The 14,552-nt window shown below is 35.2% G+C and overlaps 1 protein-coding gene across 7 annotated transcripts in view; it reads right to left on the bottom strand.

The window, feature by feature from the left end:
• CUL4B (cullin 4B) overlaps positions 1-14,552 on the bottom strand; it is a 46,061-nt gene that overhangs the window by 13,408 nt on the left and 18,101 nt on the right. For all 7 annotated transcript variants that reach the window (XR_013374810.1, XM_077888639.1, XM_077888638.1 and 4 more), the window contains 9 exons: positions 8,367-8,470; positions 7,798-7,867; positions 6,941-7,014; positions 5,765-5,927; positions 5,540-5,629; positions 5,162-5,244; positions 3,771-3,838; positions 2,620-2,738; positions 1,670-1,862 (listed from right to left, as the gene is read on the bottom strand). Coding sequence is in view for 6 of the 7 variants with exons in the window: in XM_077888639.1 (XP_077744765.1) it covers positions 1,670-1,862; positions 2,620-2,738; positions 3,771-3,838; positions 5,162-5,244; positions 5,540-5,629; positions 5,765-5,927; positions 6,941-7,014; positions 7,798-7,867; positions 8,367-8,470 (964 nt within the window). In the remaining variant the exon portion in view is untranslated. The remainder of the gene's footprint in view (positions 1-1,669; positions 1,863-2,619; positions 2,739-3,770; positions 3,839-5,161; positions 5,245-5,539; positions 5,630-5,764; positions 5,928-6,940; positions 7,015-7,797; positions 7,868-8,366; positions 8,471-14,552) is intronic.

Here is a 14,552-nt window from a genome sequence, read left to right as displayed (position 1 = left end):
AAATCATACATGCAATAAGGGGTTAATACCTAAAATAGATAAAGAACTCCTACAACTCAGTAACAAAAAATCCAATTAAAAAATTGGCAGACGATCTGAATAGACATTTTTCCAAAGACATACAGATGGCCAACGAGCACATGAAAAGATGCTCAATATCACTAATCAACAGGGAAATGGAAATCAAAATCATAATGGGATATCACTTCACATCTGTCAGAATCGCTAGTATTGAAAAGAAAAAATGTGTTGGTGAGAATGTGGAGAAAAGCGAACTCTTGTGCACTGCTGGTGGGAATGCAAATTGGTGCAGCCACCATGGAAAACATTATGGAGGTCCCTCAAAAAAGTAATAGAGCTACCACATGATTCAACAATTACACTACAAAGATAATGCAAACACTAATTCAAAAACATATGCCCCCTATGTTCATTGCAGTATTATTTATAATATCTAAGATAGGGAAACAATCTAAGTGTCCATCAGTGGATGAATAAGGAAAGGTGTACGTGGGTGTGGGTGTAGTGGAATACTACTCAGCCATAAAGAATGAAATCTTGCCATCTGTGTTAACATAGATCCTAAGTGTTTTTACACTAGGTAAAATGCAGAGAAATAGGACAAATACTGTGTGATTTCACTTATATGTGGAACCTAAAAAACAAAACAAAACAAAATTCAGACTCAAATATAGAGAACTGATTGGTGGTTGCCAAGGGAAGGGGGGTTAGGCGGTGCCAAAATGGGTGAAGGGGATAAAGAAGTACAAAGTCAGTTATAAAATAAGTAAATCATGGGGATGTAAAGTACAGCACAGGGAATATAGTCCATAAATACCATAATAACTGTAAGGGAACAGATGGTAACTAGGCTTACTGCGGGGACCATTTCACAATGTATACAAATATTGAATCACTATGTTGCACATCTGAAACTAATATAATACTGTATTGTCAATTACACCTCAAAAAAGCCACTGAAAGACCTGGCATGTATTCTGGAGTGTCCATTTTACACTTATGTTCTCCAATCTTAAAAAACTACTTATTAAAACAAACCAGATACATCACAGAGTAAAAGGCAAAATCTGCCAAAAAAATTTAAGGATAAGTAGTAGACCAATGAAATTCATCCTTTTGGCAGAAGACCCTAAAACTTCACCACAGGATACCTCTCCTTCTGACATTAAAGGGTAGTTTGGTGGGGAAATCTAAGAAACACTGCCATATGTCAGAGCCTTACACTAAATGGGCCCAGATTATTAGGCTTATTTTTGTCCTGGACAGTTTTCCTTTCTCAGTAGCAACTGTAATTTCTTGCTACCCTTTCTTGTAGCACTAAGTGTGGGCCTCTGGACGTAGCATCCTGCCCCATCTCTAAATTGCTATAGGCTTAAAAAACAGGTATCAAGCTTAGTATAAATAAAAGTAAATAGGGTTCAATGTATTATCTTACAAAGAAAGAACATTATGTTTGACATATAAACTTGAGATGTTCTTTACCTCGAAGGACTTATTCCTTATATCTAGGTTCTTAGAAACTACCACCTAATAAGCAACCCCAAATATATGAGGTGTTAAACTACAACCTTGTCAAAATTTCAAACTGACTGAAATTTTATGAATAAAAGAACATTAAATAGATGGAAAAAAAAGACTGGAAAAATACCTATAAGTTCAGCAGGTTTGTTTGGTCTTTTGTTAATGAATGTTTCGAATGCTTCTTTCATGGCATTAATAAATTTTTCATTTTTCAGAAAACAAATATCAATTATATGGTCAACTTTATCTTTAAAATCCAGCAATTCTTGAACCATGGTCTTATCTTTTTCAGGATTAATTACAATAGTGCTGCCAAATGCCTAAAAAACAAAAACGACCACTTTTGAGTAGAACTGAATTAACTCTGATGAAAACAATTCCCAAATCTTATTTTAAGTAGGTACACATATTTTTAAATCTCAAAATAATAAAACAAAGCTGTTTTTGAAATCATGAAAAGAAAAATAAAGTGATAAAACATCCAGACTGATAATCATTCATCTATAATCACAAAATAAGGAATGACTCACTAGGTATACAGTATCATAATATTATGAGTCTCTAGGCTTTTGTCCCTACTTCTAAAGAAGTCAGGTTTGAAATTTTCTTTTATTTTTTTTAAATATTTTATTTATTTGTTCATGAGAGACAGAAAGAGAGAGAGGCAGAGATGCAGGGAGAGGGAGAAGCAGGTTCCATGCAGGAAGCCTGATGTGGGACTCAATCCCGGGACTCCAGGATCACACCCTGGACCGAAGGCAGGCACTAAACCGCTGAGCCATCCAGGGATCCCTGAATTTTTCTTTTTAAATGGCCATCTGGCTTCAGTGTAAAACTGAAGAAAGGAAGGAGATTTGGGACCCAAAAAAAGCCCCCCACACACATAGAAATCACCTCAATAAAATAACTTTTATTGCTGATCTGTTACATAGCTATCATTCTTAGTTTGACTGCCCTCAAAACTCTCATTACTTAAAAAAACCTGAATCTAACATGTAATAAATGCTTGCTGATATGTACTGAGTGTATAGATTTATAAGACACAAGAAAAAAACCCCACAGGTTAATTGTCAATACCTTAATATACTCAATCCACTGTTGCAAGAGAACCTGAACTCCACCTCGAACTCTACTGAAGAGCTGATACAGGAGAGATAAATCTTGAATTCGGTTTTCATCAAGGAGGTTATTTAAACCTGAATTTTCAAACATTGAGGCATTAAAAATCGTGAACAAAAACATCAGACATTTTAATGAAAATTAAGTTAAATTATTATTGTGATACCGGTATAAACTATTACTAGTCTATAAAATTTAATATAAAGATTTGTTTTCTATTAAATCCAAATAGATAAATCACCTTTCCAAATGAAAAGTAAATATAGGGAGCTTTAAGCTTATATAAATACAAAAACAACTGTGTAATGGTTTGTGCCATTTAGCATGGCAGATGAGATATATAAACCAATTTATAAAAACTGATTTACTTAAATACACATTACAAATAACTCACTCATATATGCAAGTAGCCATATTACATTTGACACTAATTAGTATACATAACCGTATTTCAGAGTATTGGATATGGTCTATGGTATTTCAAAAACCATGCATTAATAGGCCAAGTTTGAATAAAAGTCTCAAGTATTTGATTTTCAAAATGAAATAATAGTGTAACTGTGTTAAAGTTCTAATATATCCATTTTATACAAAAGAAAAAATGGTTGGAAAAGGTAAAACTTTTGTCTATTTCTGGCACTGTCAAAGTAAAATTCAGGGCTTACCCGTTAGATCACTTGGGATTAGGGGAAAGTGCTTGGTTTTATATGCTATGAATGAATACACTTTAGTGTAAAGAAAAATTCTTTTTTCTATCGTAGTCTTACATATTAAGTCAACAATTCCCACATTCCCACTGTTTTGTTGTTTTTATTTTTTGTTTTTTTTACTGGTGTTAGTGGACTCCTCTCATTCTCAGTTACTGTATCTTTAAGTCAAGTCAATGAGTATCTCCTCAAAGTTTACCATGATGAATAGGGAAAAAGGGTTGGGTCCATTCTCAGAAAAGCAGCCACAAAGTATCAAGCTTTTTTTAATTTTTATTTATTTATTTTTATTTTATTTAGTATCAAGCTTCTTAAAAGGGCAATCCTTAAGAATTATTTTTTTCACTTGTTTGCAGCTACAATTTTAAAAGTGATCTCTTTATTTATAAATTGGTCAATTACCTTTCTGAAGAATTGCTGTTAAGTGTTCACCTAGAAGTTGTTTTTCTACAGTAGCAATTAATGACTTCCTACAAGGAAAAAAAGTTTAGAATTACTGACATTTGATTTTGTTGAAAAAACTTTTTAAGATTTTATTTATTTTTTTAACAGAGAGAGCACAAGCAGGGGGAGCAGCAGGCAGAGGGAGAGGGAAAAGCAGGCTCCCTGATGAGCAAGAAGCCCGGATGTGGGACTCAATCCCAGGACCCTGGGCTCATAACCTGAGCCAAAGGCAGATGCTTAGCCGACTGAGCCATCCAGGTGCCTAAACTCTACTGAAAATTTAAAGCCTTTAAGGGGGGGGATCAAATAGCTTGCTTCTGCTGCTCTTTTTCTTTTTTTTACAGAGAGCAACAGGGCACCTGGGTGGCTCAGTTGGTTAGGTATCTGACTCTTGATTTCAGCTCAGGTCATGATCTTGGGCTAATAGGATCAAACCCTGCATCAGGCTCCACATTCAGCAGGGAATCTGCTTGCAATTTGCTCTCTCCCTCTCCCCTCAGTTCTCTCTCTATAAAATGGATAATTAAATCTTAAAAAAAAATTAAAAAGATGGAGGAGTCAGAGGGAAGAAAGAATCCCAAGCAGGCTCCATACCCAGTGCCTGAGCCCAACTTGGGGTTCCATCTCACAACTCTAAAATCTTGCATAACCTGAGCCAAAATCAAGAGTTGGATGCCTAACCAACTGAGCCACCCAAGCACCCCTCAAATAGCTTGTTTCAAGTTAATTCCAATATTCCTATCCTATGTTTAAATGTATTGGTGCTCAGAGTTACTCTACTTACACCATAAGAAGGAAAAGTGCATTATTTCAGAATTTGATTTACATCACTAAGTATTTCTATGGTCTTGCTGTGGCTGGCTTTTTCAAAGTTTCTCTGCTTTAATTAGGAAGGTAGTTATCTATGCTACTTATAGAAACTCCTTGGTTGATAATATTTAGGAAAGCACAGAAACAGTTTCTCCTCCAAACATCTACTGAATTTTAATCAGCCTTAAGATTTCAAAGATCACATCAGCTTCTAGTACTATTTTTTTTTTCATTTTAAAAAAAAGCAAGCTCTACACCCAGTATGGAGCTTGAACTCATAACCCTGAGATCAAGAGTCACATCCTCTACCAACTAAACCGGCTAGGTGCCCCTCTAATGCTATTTTCAAATTACATCCTAAACACATACAATCCTTGATTAAATCTAAGGAAAATGAAGTTCACATTAAGAAAACAATTGTTAAAAAATCTCAACTCACACCTGCAAATAGGTACTAACAGGTTTGAGGATGCTGAAAGTGCCTTAAGTGATTCAACAACAATGGTTAAAGTATATTAGGCTGAGCATATAATACTTACTGGGTGGTCTGATCTAAGTAAGTAATAAGTCTGTCTGCTTCTTCTTCTAGACGTTTGTTAACATGATGAAGATATTCAGGAACCTACAAAGATAGTTTTTTATATTATTGTTTTCCTCCCCATGAATCTTTCAGAAAATGTCAAGTCCAAAAGATCCCGGGAGCAGCCCTGTCAACTGTGACAAGGTTGAATGATATGTAAAATTATAGGGAGCTTATGATCCAGAATTCTGGCCTTTAAGAGAGAAAAGAAAGGAATACCTAAGTGAGAGAAAAGTATCACAATGTTGGGAAGTTAAGTGCAAAGGGAAGCTTATGTTTTATAAAGTAAGGTCTATTGTGAGACACAATGGATTTATTAATCATGATTTTTCAATACCTCTCTTTCCTGCATTAATTTTTGGCCTTCAGCTGCGTAGAGCCGGTTGGTTTCTTCCAAAAATCGTTGTTCAAAAGAATCCTGATAAATCTGGGAGGAGGGATCAAAATTAAAAAGTTCATTTACTCAATAAATATTAAATCCTCCACATGAACTACACTATGAATTTGGTTTTTAAACATAAACTAGGAATAGTAATCAGCTTGTAAGTGAAGTTAAACTTACTTGCAAATCAGAGAGCATGCTTAAAAGGCTTCGGAGTAAACTTCTATCAATTGCTTCACCATTTCTCTCCCTCTCAATCAAGAGAAGAATGCCATCAATTGTCTTATTCTGGACTTTCTGATCACTTATAATATGAGCCCTAAATAACTCCAGTCCCATGTCCCTAAAACAAAAATATGTATAATTAAAATTAATTGACAACAATACCACTTCTAAAGAGGCCTGCTTAACTTCTCACCACATGTTAATTAGGGCTCCAGATTTGAAGCAGCAATTGTAAAAAGATAAAATCCACACATTTAATTTTATATAACATTATTATAATTAAAGCATACAGGAAACTCATTTAGTCTTTAATGAGAACTGAAGCTAAAGTCCTGTCTTCCTCCATAACTAAGTTTTCTTGTATTATTTCCTTTGGTGAATTTCTTCCTTGGTCAAATGAAGAGACAAAATTAGTTCAAAGATATAAAATGGTTTTCACTGTTCTGGTAACGAAGGCTTAATTGGTCATTTGTCATCTGGCTTCAGTACTCAAAAATCAGTAAACTCTCTGATAATTACTGTAGGTAGATGCTAGGCATAAGGTGGGGAAAGAGCTCATTATACTATTCTATTTTTGCGTATATGTGGAATTTTCCACAGCCATGTTAACAGATAATAGCAAACTCTTGATAAGCAAAAAAATAATGCACACACATAGACAATCCAGAATAGACTTTAACCCCCTTGGCTAACAAAAAAACTTCTTCATTAAGTTATTACGTGCTCAGGGAATGTTAGTTATCTCCAATATTAGAATAGGCAAAACATAATTAAGAAGGTAAATTTGTTATATATACAAGTCTAGAAGCCAAATTTGAGTTTTTAGGAGAATATTCACAGTATCACTTACTCTCTTTCCATTAGTGTAATTAAGATTTTTTTTTAATTTTTTTATTCATTTATGATAGTCATACAGAGAGAGAGAGAGAGAGAGAGGCAGAGACACAGGCAGAGGGAGAAGCAGGCTCCATGCACCGGGAGCCCGACGTGGGATTCGATCCCGGGTCTCCAGGATCACGCCCTGGGCCAAAGGCAGGTGCTAAACCCCTGCGCCACCCAGGGATCCCTGTAATTAAGATTTGACTATGATTTGTAACAAATCTTTTCATAATTATTTTTTGGCATCCTTACCAAATGGAGGGTAGCATTGAATTCTGAAGAACGTAAGTTCTATCCAGAAATAAAAAAATGCTCCTGATCATGATCTGTCAATGAAAAAGAAATCAATTTTTACATTTTGTTAAGCTGATATATTTGCTCCTGATAAAATAAGAATAAAATCACAGGATTCGCTTTTAAATATACTAGACTACTACATACCGATAAAGAAATCTGCCTGAGAATGTGCCCATACCATTTTTATTAAACTATTCTATTTTCTTAATCCTTGCTGTCGTTTTTAGAAAAGGGATACTTAAAATGGTTCTGTGACTTCTCTGCAACTTGAAAAGTAACTGAAAATAAAAACAGGGAATTAAGGGGACACACATACAATTCTTCCTCAGTAGCAGTGCTCATTCAGGGTGAAGTACATGTATGGCTTTGGATAGAAGGATTTTAAGATTTTTACTTTGCGGAACATAAGATATAAAATTAATAGCAGATTAGGGAGAAAGGATAAGGCTGAATTCTGAATAAACTAAAATGCAGGACCATCAGGCACCTTCACAGGGCAATCAAGTAGGTGGGCGGGACATCCATCAAAACCAACACACAAAAATGTACGTTTTTTTCTAAACGAGGTACTTGTTGGTTAAGTGTGACAAAAATAAAAATGATCCTAAGGTACAAGTCATTCTAAAATGGTGGTTTCCCTGTAACTCACAGTTTAAAAATAGAAAACTTAACCACAATTAGTTTTCAATTCAGAACAAGAGCAGACATCAAGGCAATTCCCCCACACTGCAAAGCTTTTAAAACTAATATCCACGTATTTGAAGAAACTTATTTAACTACAATAAATAAATGCAATACTTTTTCCAGCTTACCATTTGTCTGCAATGATTTTGCCAGCATTTATCAATCTTCTTTAGAAAAAGAACACTATCCAATGAATCCATGAAGTATGTCAAGGATATTTTTAAGTGCTTAATACAAGTAATACAAGCAATGTAAGAGCTTATTTGTCTTAAATATGGAGTATTACACACTAATTAAACTAAACAGCACTTAGCTATAAAACAAAATGCTCTTTCTTAAACTGTAAAAAATTTTAGGTTCGACTAAATACTTTTTAGAACAAGTCTTACACATTAAATGAGCATTATGCTGTTTATGATTTCCCTTAGAAGATGATTTTTCCCTAAATGGAAATTTGTTAGGACAAAAAGAGTAAAGACATAAGGATATGTTATATTCACTAATACCACAATGTAGATATGGAACCTAATTAAGGTTGAAAAGTCAAAAACTCCTTTCTTCTTTCTCCAGAAAGGTAAGGAACAATATAACAAATCTACAAAACACAGGCATTCCATTTCAAGTTGGGTTAAATGGTGAGGGATAGGGAAGGAGGCAACAGATAAAAATACAGTATTTTGAGTTTTTAAAAGGATATTCTCTGAACTGATGAATTTGTGCTTTGATGTGATCTTCACAAATCTGTCTCAGCTGTTTGTACAAGTTTGCAGAAATCTTGTAAGAACAGAGATTTTCTACAGCCTGCAAGATTAAACATATACTTGCTTAAAGAGAAAATAGTCACTGATTATTTACATCAAATTCTTATTTTAATACTTTTATTAAAAAGGGTTATTTATCCATTTAAAACACAAACTAAAATAACAAAATATGAATGCAAGTGAACTTTTTCATAATAGATGCACAAAAAAAAAAACCCACCCCACTAATATAATGGCTGTTCAGGTTAAGGATGGAGGGAATCAAGCCAAGTTCTACCCTGTGGAGACATCCAATTTACAACAACGACTACATGTAAATGTTGTCTTGTTCTTGAAAATGTTAACTATTTTTATAAGTTTAGAATCTCACTTTGAGTTTAAAAAACAGTTTCACAATTGTTTATCAGATGGATTCACCATTGAATTAGAACTTATTTATACTTTCTTTGGTTTTCCTAAATAGAACAATGGATTATTGCTAGCAGTATTATATAAGGAGTATGATGCAGACACCAAGTATTTTTCTTATTTTTCTCCAATATTTCAGTTTATGAATATTTAAATAGAGGTTTTAAAATTTGTACAATTAAGCAAACATCAATTAAAACAGAAATAACTATTTTTACTTCATTCTAATAGTTGAATTGGTCTTTTCTTTTATACTCAGATCCCGAAAGGAAAGACTTCAGATTTCAATGAGTTTCCAGTTATGTATATCAAAGACTTTCAATTTTAAAACAACAGGCATGGTAAAACTCTTTGGATGAACTCTGATATAATCTACAATTCCAACTAGTAATGACTTAAGTATAACACCAGGATTCCTTCTTCACCACAAGAAAAGGCAGAAAATCCATTAAAATTGACTCTAAGGGAGCATCCAAGTTCTGTAGGTTGGAGTGGAATTTTATAAATATGTACTTGGAAGTCACATTCCCAGCAGGCAGGTCCAGTAAATAAATTAGCAAATGAAAAGAAAGCTCAAAGAAAACCACTTATATCCTTGCAGGAAAGTCACTGCACCTCACCAGGAAACAGCAGGCCAATTAGATCCAATAGCTAAGAGGAATAAGAAAGCTGAGTCTCCCTTGGCCACTTTCCATGGGGCCTTGGGTTAGGCCACAAATACCTAAAGGATGTATTTATGCTTGTTTCATGAGCCCTTCTGTTCACATTGGATCTCTATGGACTCTCCCCCTTCCTTCTTTAGTATTCTTTTCATTGTATCTCATGTTCCTCTTGAATGACTCATTTTCTCAACACTTCTCATTTCCCTGCTTAGATTCTGTCTTTGTACTTTATCTTATCCACATTTCCCACTTCCAGTACTTCTCCAAGTCCTGTATCTCCCATTCCATTCTGCTGTGTTTCTCTTTATTTATCTTCTAGCACAAAATACCATATTCCCTTACTACTCAGGTAGGTCCCACCTCTTCCAATAAGCTTTCCTTAACTGTTTCAACCGGGCACTATCCACCAATCATAACACACTGATTTATCAGTCAATACTATATATCCTTTTTTAAAAAATTCTATATTTGTGCATATCCCATCCCCCAATTCTCTTTAATGAGAAAAAGAGTCCATGTGCTCATGTATCCACATACTCTTTTAATGCTTTGGGGGCTTTGAATCAGGCAATATGGCAAATATTCGAAAAAAAACATACTTAAAACTAGCAATGTACATAGAAGGGGCTTATAGTGTAAGCAGAAAACTGGCCAGAAAACATAGAATTACAAAACACTGCGTTAGATGCTATGATGACAATAAGCATAGGGGCAAAGGCCCTAAGCCAGGCTCTTTAGGACAGGAGCAAGTCAGGAAAGGCTTCCTGAACAGAGGCAAAAATGTGAAATCCCAAAGACTAGAGGAAAATGGATGAAGAGCTAGTGGGAATAATGAGAAATAGAGAAGTAAGCTGGGCTTTATATGCATACAATCTCTCCCATGTTTAGCTGGAGAGTAATTTAAGCAAGAAAAGCAGGAAAGGGAGTCTTGAAAGTCAAATTGAAACAGAACGCTCTGTTTCTCTAGTTAGCCTTTATGAGTCTTAACATACATAGACCAGATCTAGTAATTTCCCTTCCTTGACAACCTTTCATCAAGCTCCTTAAGTACTGTTATGGAGAAATCCCATAATAGGTATTAAAAAATACAAAGGACTGCACCTCACCAGGAAACAGCAGACCTGGTGGTACCTGGCTGGCCCAGACACCTGGGTGGCTCAGTGGATGAGCGTCCGACTTTGGCTCAGGTCGTGGTCCTGGGATCAAGTCCCCCATTAGGCTTCGTGTGGGGAGTCTGCTTCTCCCTTTCCCTATGTCTCTGCCTCTCTCATGAATAAATAAAATCTTATTAAAAAGTCCAGGTTCTCAAAAAAAAGTCCAGGGTCTCCCTCCTGCCTTACACAGAACTCCACCTCTTTTAAAAATTAATTAAATAAATAAAACACTGCTGGAAAAGATACTCCCCAAACTAATAATGTTTGTGGATAGAGGAACTAGCTGAATGCAAAGGAGGGTAGAGGGGAAGTAAAACTTTCACTACATGTTCTGTAATACTTTTTGGGCTTCTAATAGGATGAATATATTAAGTATATATTCACCTCATCCAATAAACCCTTTCTACCTTCCCCACCTTTCAGCATGGCATTCAAGGCTCAATCTTACCATTTTAGTCTGATGTCTATTTATAATCTTCCACACACACCTTGATCTAAACACTCTGCTTTCCTTACTTTTTAAAGCAAGGTTTGTTTGGAGCAGTCATATGTGCCTAAAACAGGGGCTTCCAAAGTTTTTTGACAAGCCACAGTAAAAAATGCACTTCATGTCACAAGCTATTATACATAGATTTATGTAATTGAAACAGAATCTTCAAGAAACTATACTTATTACTATATGTGATATTCTCCAATTATTTTCTATTTTATGTCTTAAAAAATGTTGGTCACAAACTACTAATTTCATGAACCTAACTAGAATCTAAGCACCTTAGGGGCAAGGCCTAAGTGATCTCTATATGCCCATGGCATCTGTCCAGCTTTGCACATAGGAAGCAGTAACTGATTCAACAAGGACTGTTTACTAAATAAGTACTCTGTATAGGTGCTGGGATAGAAACATAAATAGGGAAGTGTTAAATCACTACTTAAAGTTTGGAATAAGCTCTATTTTTTTAAAGAATTTATTTATTTATTCATGAAAGACACAGAGAAAGAGGCAGAGACATAGGCAGAGGGAGAAGCAGGCTCTCCGTGGGGAGCTCGATGTGGGACTATATCCCAAGACCCCGGGATCACACCCTGAGCCTAAGGCAAATGCTCAACCACTGAGCCACCCAGGTGCCCCCAGGATAAGCTCTATTTTATTCCATCTCTTTGAAATGCACTACCAGAAATGCATTAAGTATTAATTATTTTATATTTCACTTCACATGCAACTATTTGTATCATACTCTACATAGTTTTATAAGTCTCTTAAATAAAACTCTTTTTACTCAAGCTCCCAATCATTACTGGTAAATATGCTGCCTTAAATCATTTTTGAAGGCAGTCAGATATAAAATAGAAACATTCTAGCAAGATTCTAACCTTTATTCCTCTAAATCCCAGCCCCTACCCTCCAAAATCCACACATGTCACATCAAAAAATATGTTTGTCCGAAAAAAGAGAAAAAAAGCATGTTTGTCCGATACAAACAAAACCACTCACTCCAAAGAAATGTAAACGTGTAGCAAATGAAATATAAAACTATAGTTCCTGAAATCTGATGCTTTGGGGAATAATGGATTTAAGAAACAGCAAAGGCACAAAAGATTTCATCTGGAACAAGGGAACGGAAATAAGGGTGAGCAATAAGCCTAGAATAAAAAATGAAGAGGATTAAAATAAGAATAAAAAAATATAATGACTGCAAACATAATTAAACATAGTATAGGAGGAAATCTAGAAACTTTCTGATTTAACAACAGACACCCAGAAAGGTATTAAACTCCCATTAGGGTGCTGAACTCTGGTCATTGGCCTAATGGGTTGGGTCTTATTTTTCAAACCCTATGTTTAAAGAAAAAGGAAAGCACAGTTTTCAAGAACTGATACAGCAATAAAATCTAAATTACCTTTTTACACTTAGTAAAAGTGGCTGAAATAAGATACTTGAAATATACCAAAAACTAAGAACTTGCAGAAAGGAAGCCAGACATGAAACCTAATTTTTCTTTTTACATCTAGGAAAAAAGGTTTAAATAAGACTAAAATTACCAAGGATTAAGAATTTGTAGTTGCATACTTTTTAAATTGCAGAGATAATATTGTGTACTAAATAAAGAAAGAAGCAATATATGTGACAGATTAAACTTAAAAACATCAAGAGTGACAACAATTAAATAACTTTACATAGAATACAATTAATTACTCATCAATATAGAATACAAAAGCTGGTCATCTCTGCTAAGAATCTAACTGCTCTTCTATAACTTCTGACTGCTTAAACCACCAGATTTTACAATGGGTAATAACCTATACTGAGAAGAACACACTATTTGCTTTCAGTCTTACAGTCATCTACTTGATAAATGAAGCGTTACTAGGAAAGTTCATTATTTAAGATTTACTTCACAAAAAGCTAACCAGAGTTCCCATTATTAATAATAAATAAAATTATTTCCAGCAGAATTGAAGTATGGATTAGGCTTGTCTTCAAAGAAAACAGCTAGACATGTTTATTAAGAATAAATGTTGGGAAAAAAAAAAGAATAAACGTTGGGACGCCTGAGTGGCTCAGTGGTTGAGTGTCTGCCTTCGGCTCAGGGTGTGATCCTGGGATCCGGGATCGAGTCCTGCATCAGGCTCCTTGCGGGGAGCCTGCTTCTCCCTCTGCCTGTATCTCTGCCTCGGTGTCTCTCATGAATAAATAAATAAAATCTTTTTTTAAAAAAAGAATAAATGTTATACTTTCATATATAAACAACCAGGCAGTTCCAAAAAAAATGTAGCTGATTTTAAAACACTCCACAGGGACGCCTGGGTGGCTCAGCGGTTGAGTGCCTGCCTTTGGCCCAGGGCGTGAGTCACGGATTGAGTCCCACATTGGGCTCCCTGCATGGAGCCTGCTTCTCCCTCTGCTGTGTCTCTGCCTCTCTCTCTGTGTGTGTCTCTCATGAATAAATAAAATCTTTAAAAATAAATAAAAATAAATAAAAAATAAAAACACTCCACAGCTACTTATACAAAGGCTGAGAACATGAGGAAAATAATCCCTTTACTTAAAATACCAAAAATTCCAACTACTATAAGATACCACATGTAAAAAACAAGACATATTCTTGAGATGTAAAGGACACTGTTCCTAGAGAGTGCCTCTCTTTTTCTATTATTTTTTTCAATTTGGCTAATGGTGTCTACTGACACATATTTGGAATGTAATCTATTTATCAGCCGGCTGTTCTGGCCCAATGTGGATTTAGAATTTTAAAACGTGTGGCTTTAGAGCTGTATAATAAAGTATAATCTTAAAATAAAAGTATCTTTTTAAAAGACTCTTATTATCATCAACATCACTGGTGACACCAATAAATAGCAGACATTGTAATAAGTAATTTTTTGCAGTATTTTACAGCTAAACAGCCCTGCCATATAGGTAACATTAGTCTTCCCATTTTACAAATGGGGAAAACAAAGCTTAGATAAGTAACTTGCCCAAAGTTATTATGAGTGGCAGATCTCTAATCTAAGCAAGCTGATGAACTCAAAGATCAGTGCACTTAACCATACTATCTGTAGAAAATCAAAAACAAGCAAAAAAAAATCTCCCAAAACCAAAACAACATTAACCACTGCCTCACACTTGTAGGATTTCAAGGTTGTCCAGGAAGATAATTTTTAAGCTCAAGTACAATTCTCATTTAAATCACTTTTTTATTATTTATTTATTTATTTATTTATCTATCTTTATTTATGATAGTCACAGAGAGAGAGAGAGGCAGAGACATAGGCAGAGGGAGAAGCAGGCTCCATGCACCGGGAGCCCGACACGGGATTCGGTACCGGGTCTCCAGGATCACGCCCTGGGCCAAAGGCAGGCGCCAAACCACTGCGCCACCCAGGGATCCCTCATTT

This window comes from Canis aureus, chromosome X, assembly GCF_053574225.1.
Source record: "Canis aureus isolate CA01 chromosome X, VMU_Caureus_v.1.0, whole genome shotgun sequence".
Taxonomy (NCBI): domain Eukaryota; kingdom Metazoa; phylum Chordata; class Mammalia; order Carnivora; family Canidae; genus Canis; species Canis aureus.
Note: the sequence above shows the minus strand (reverse complement) of the source record. Positions and strands in the feature narration are given on the sequence as shown.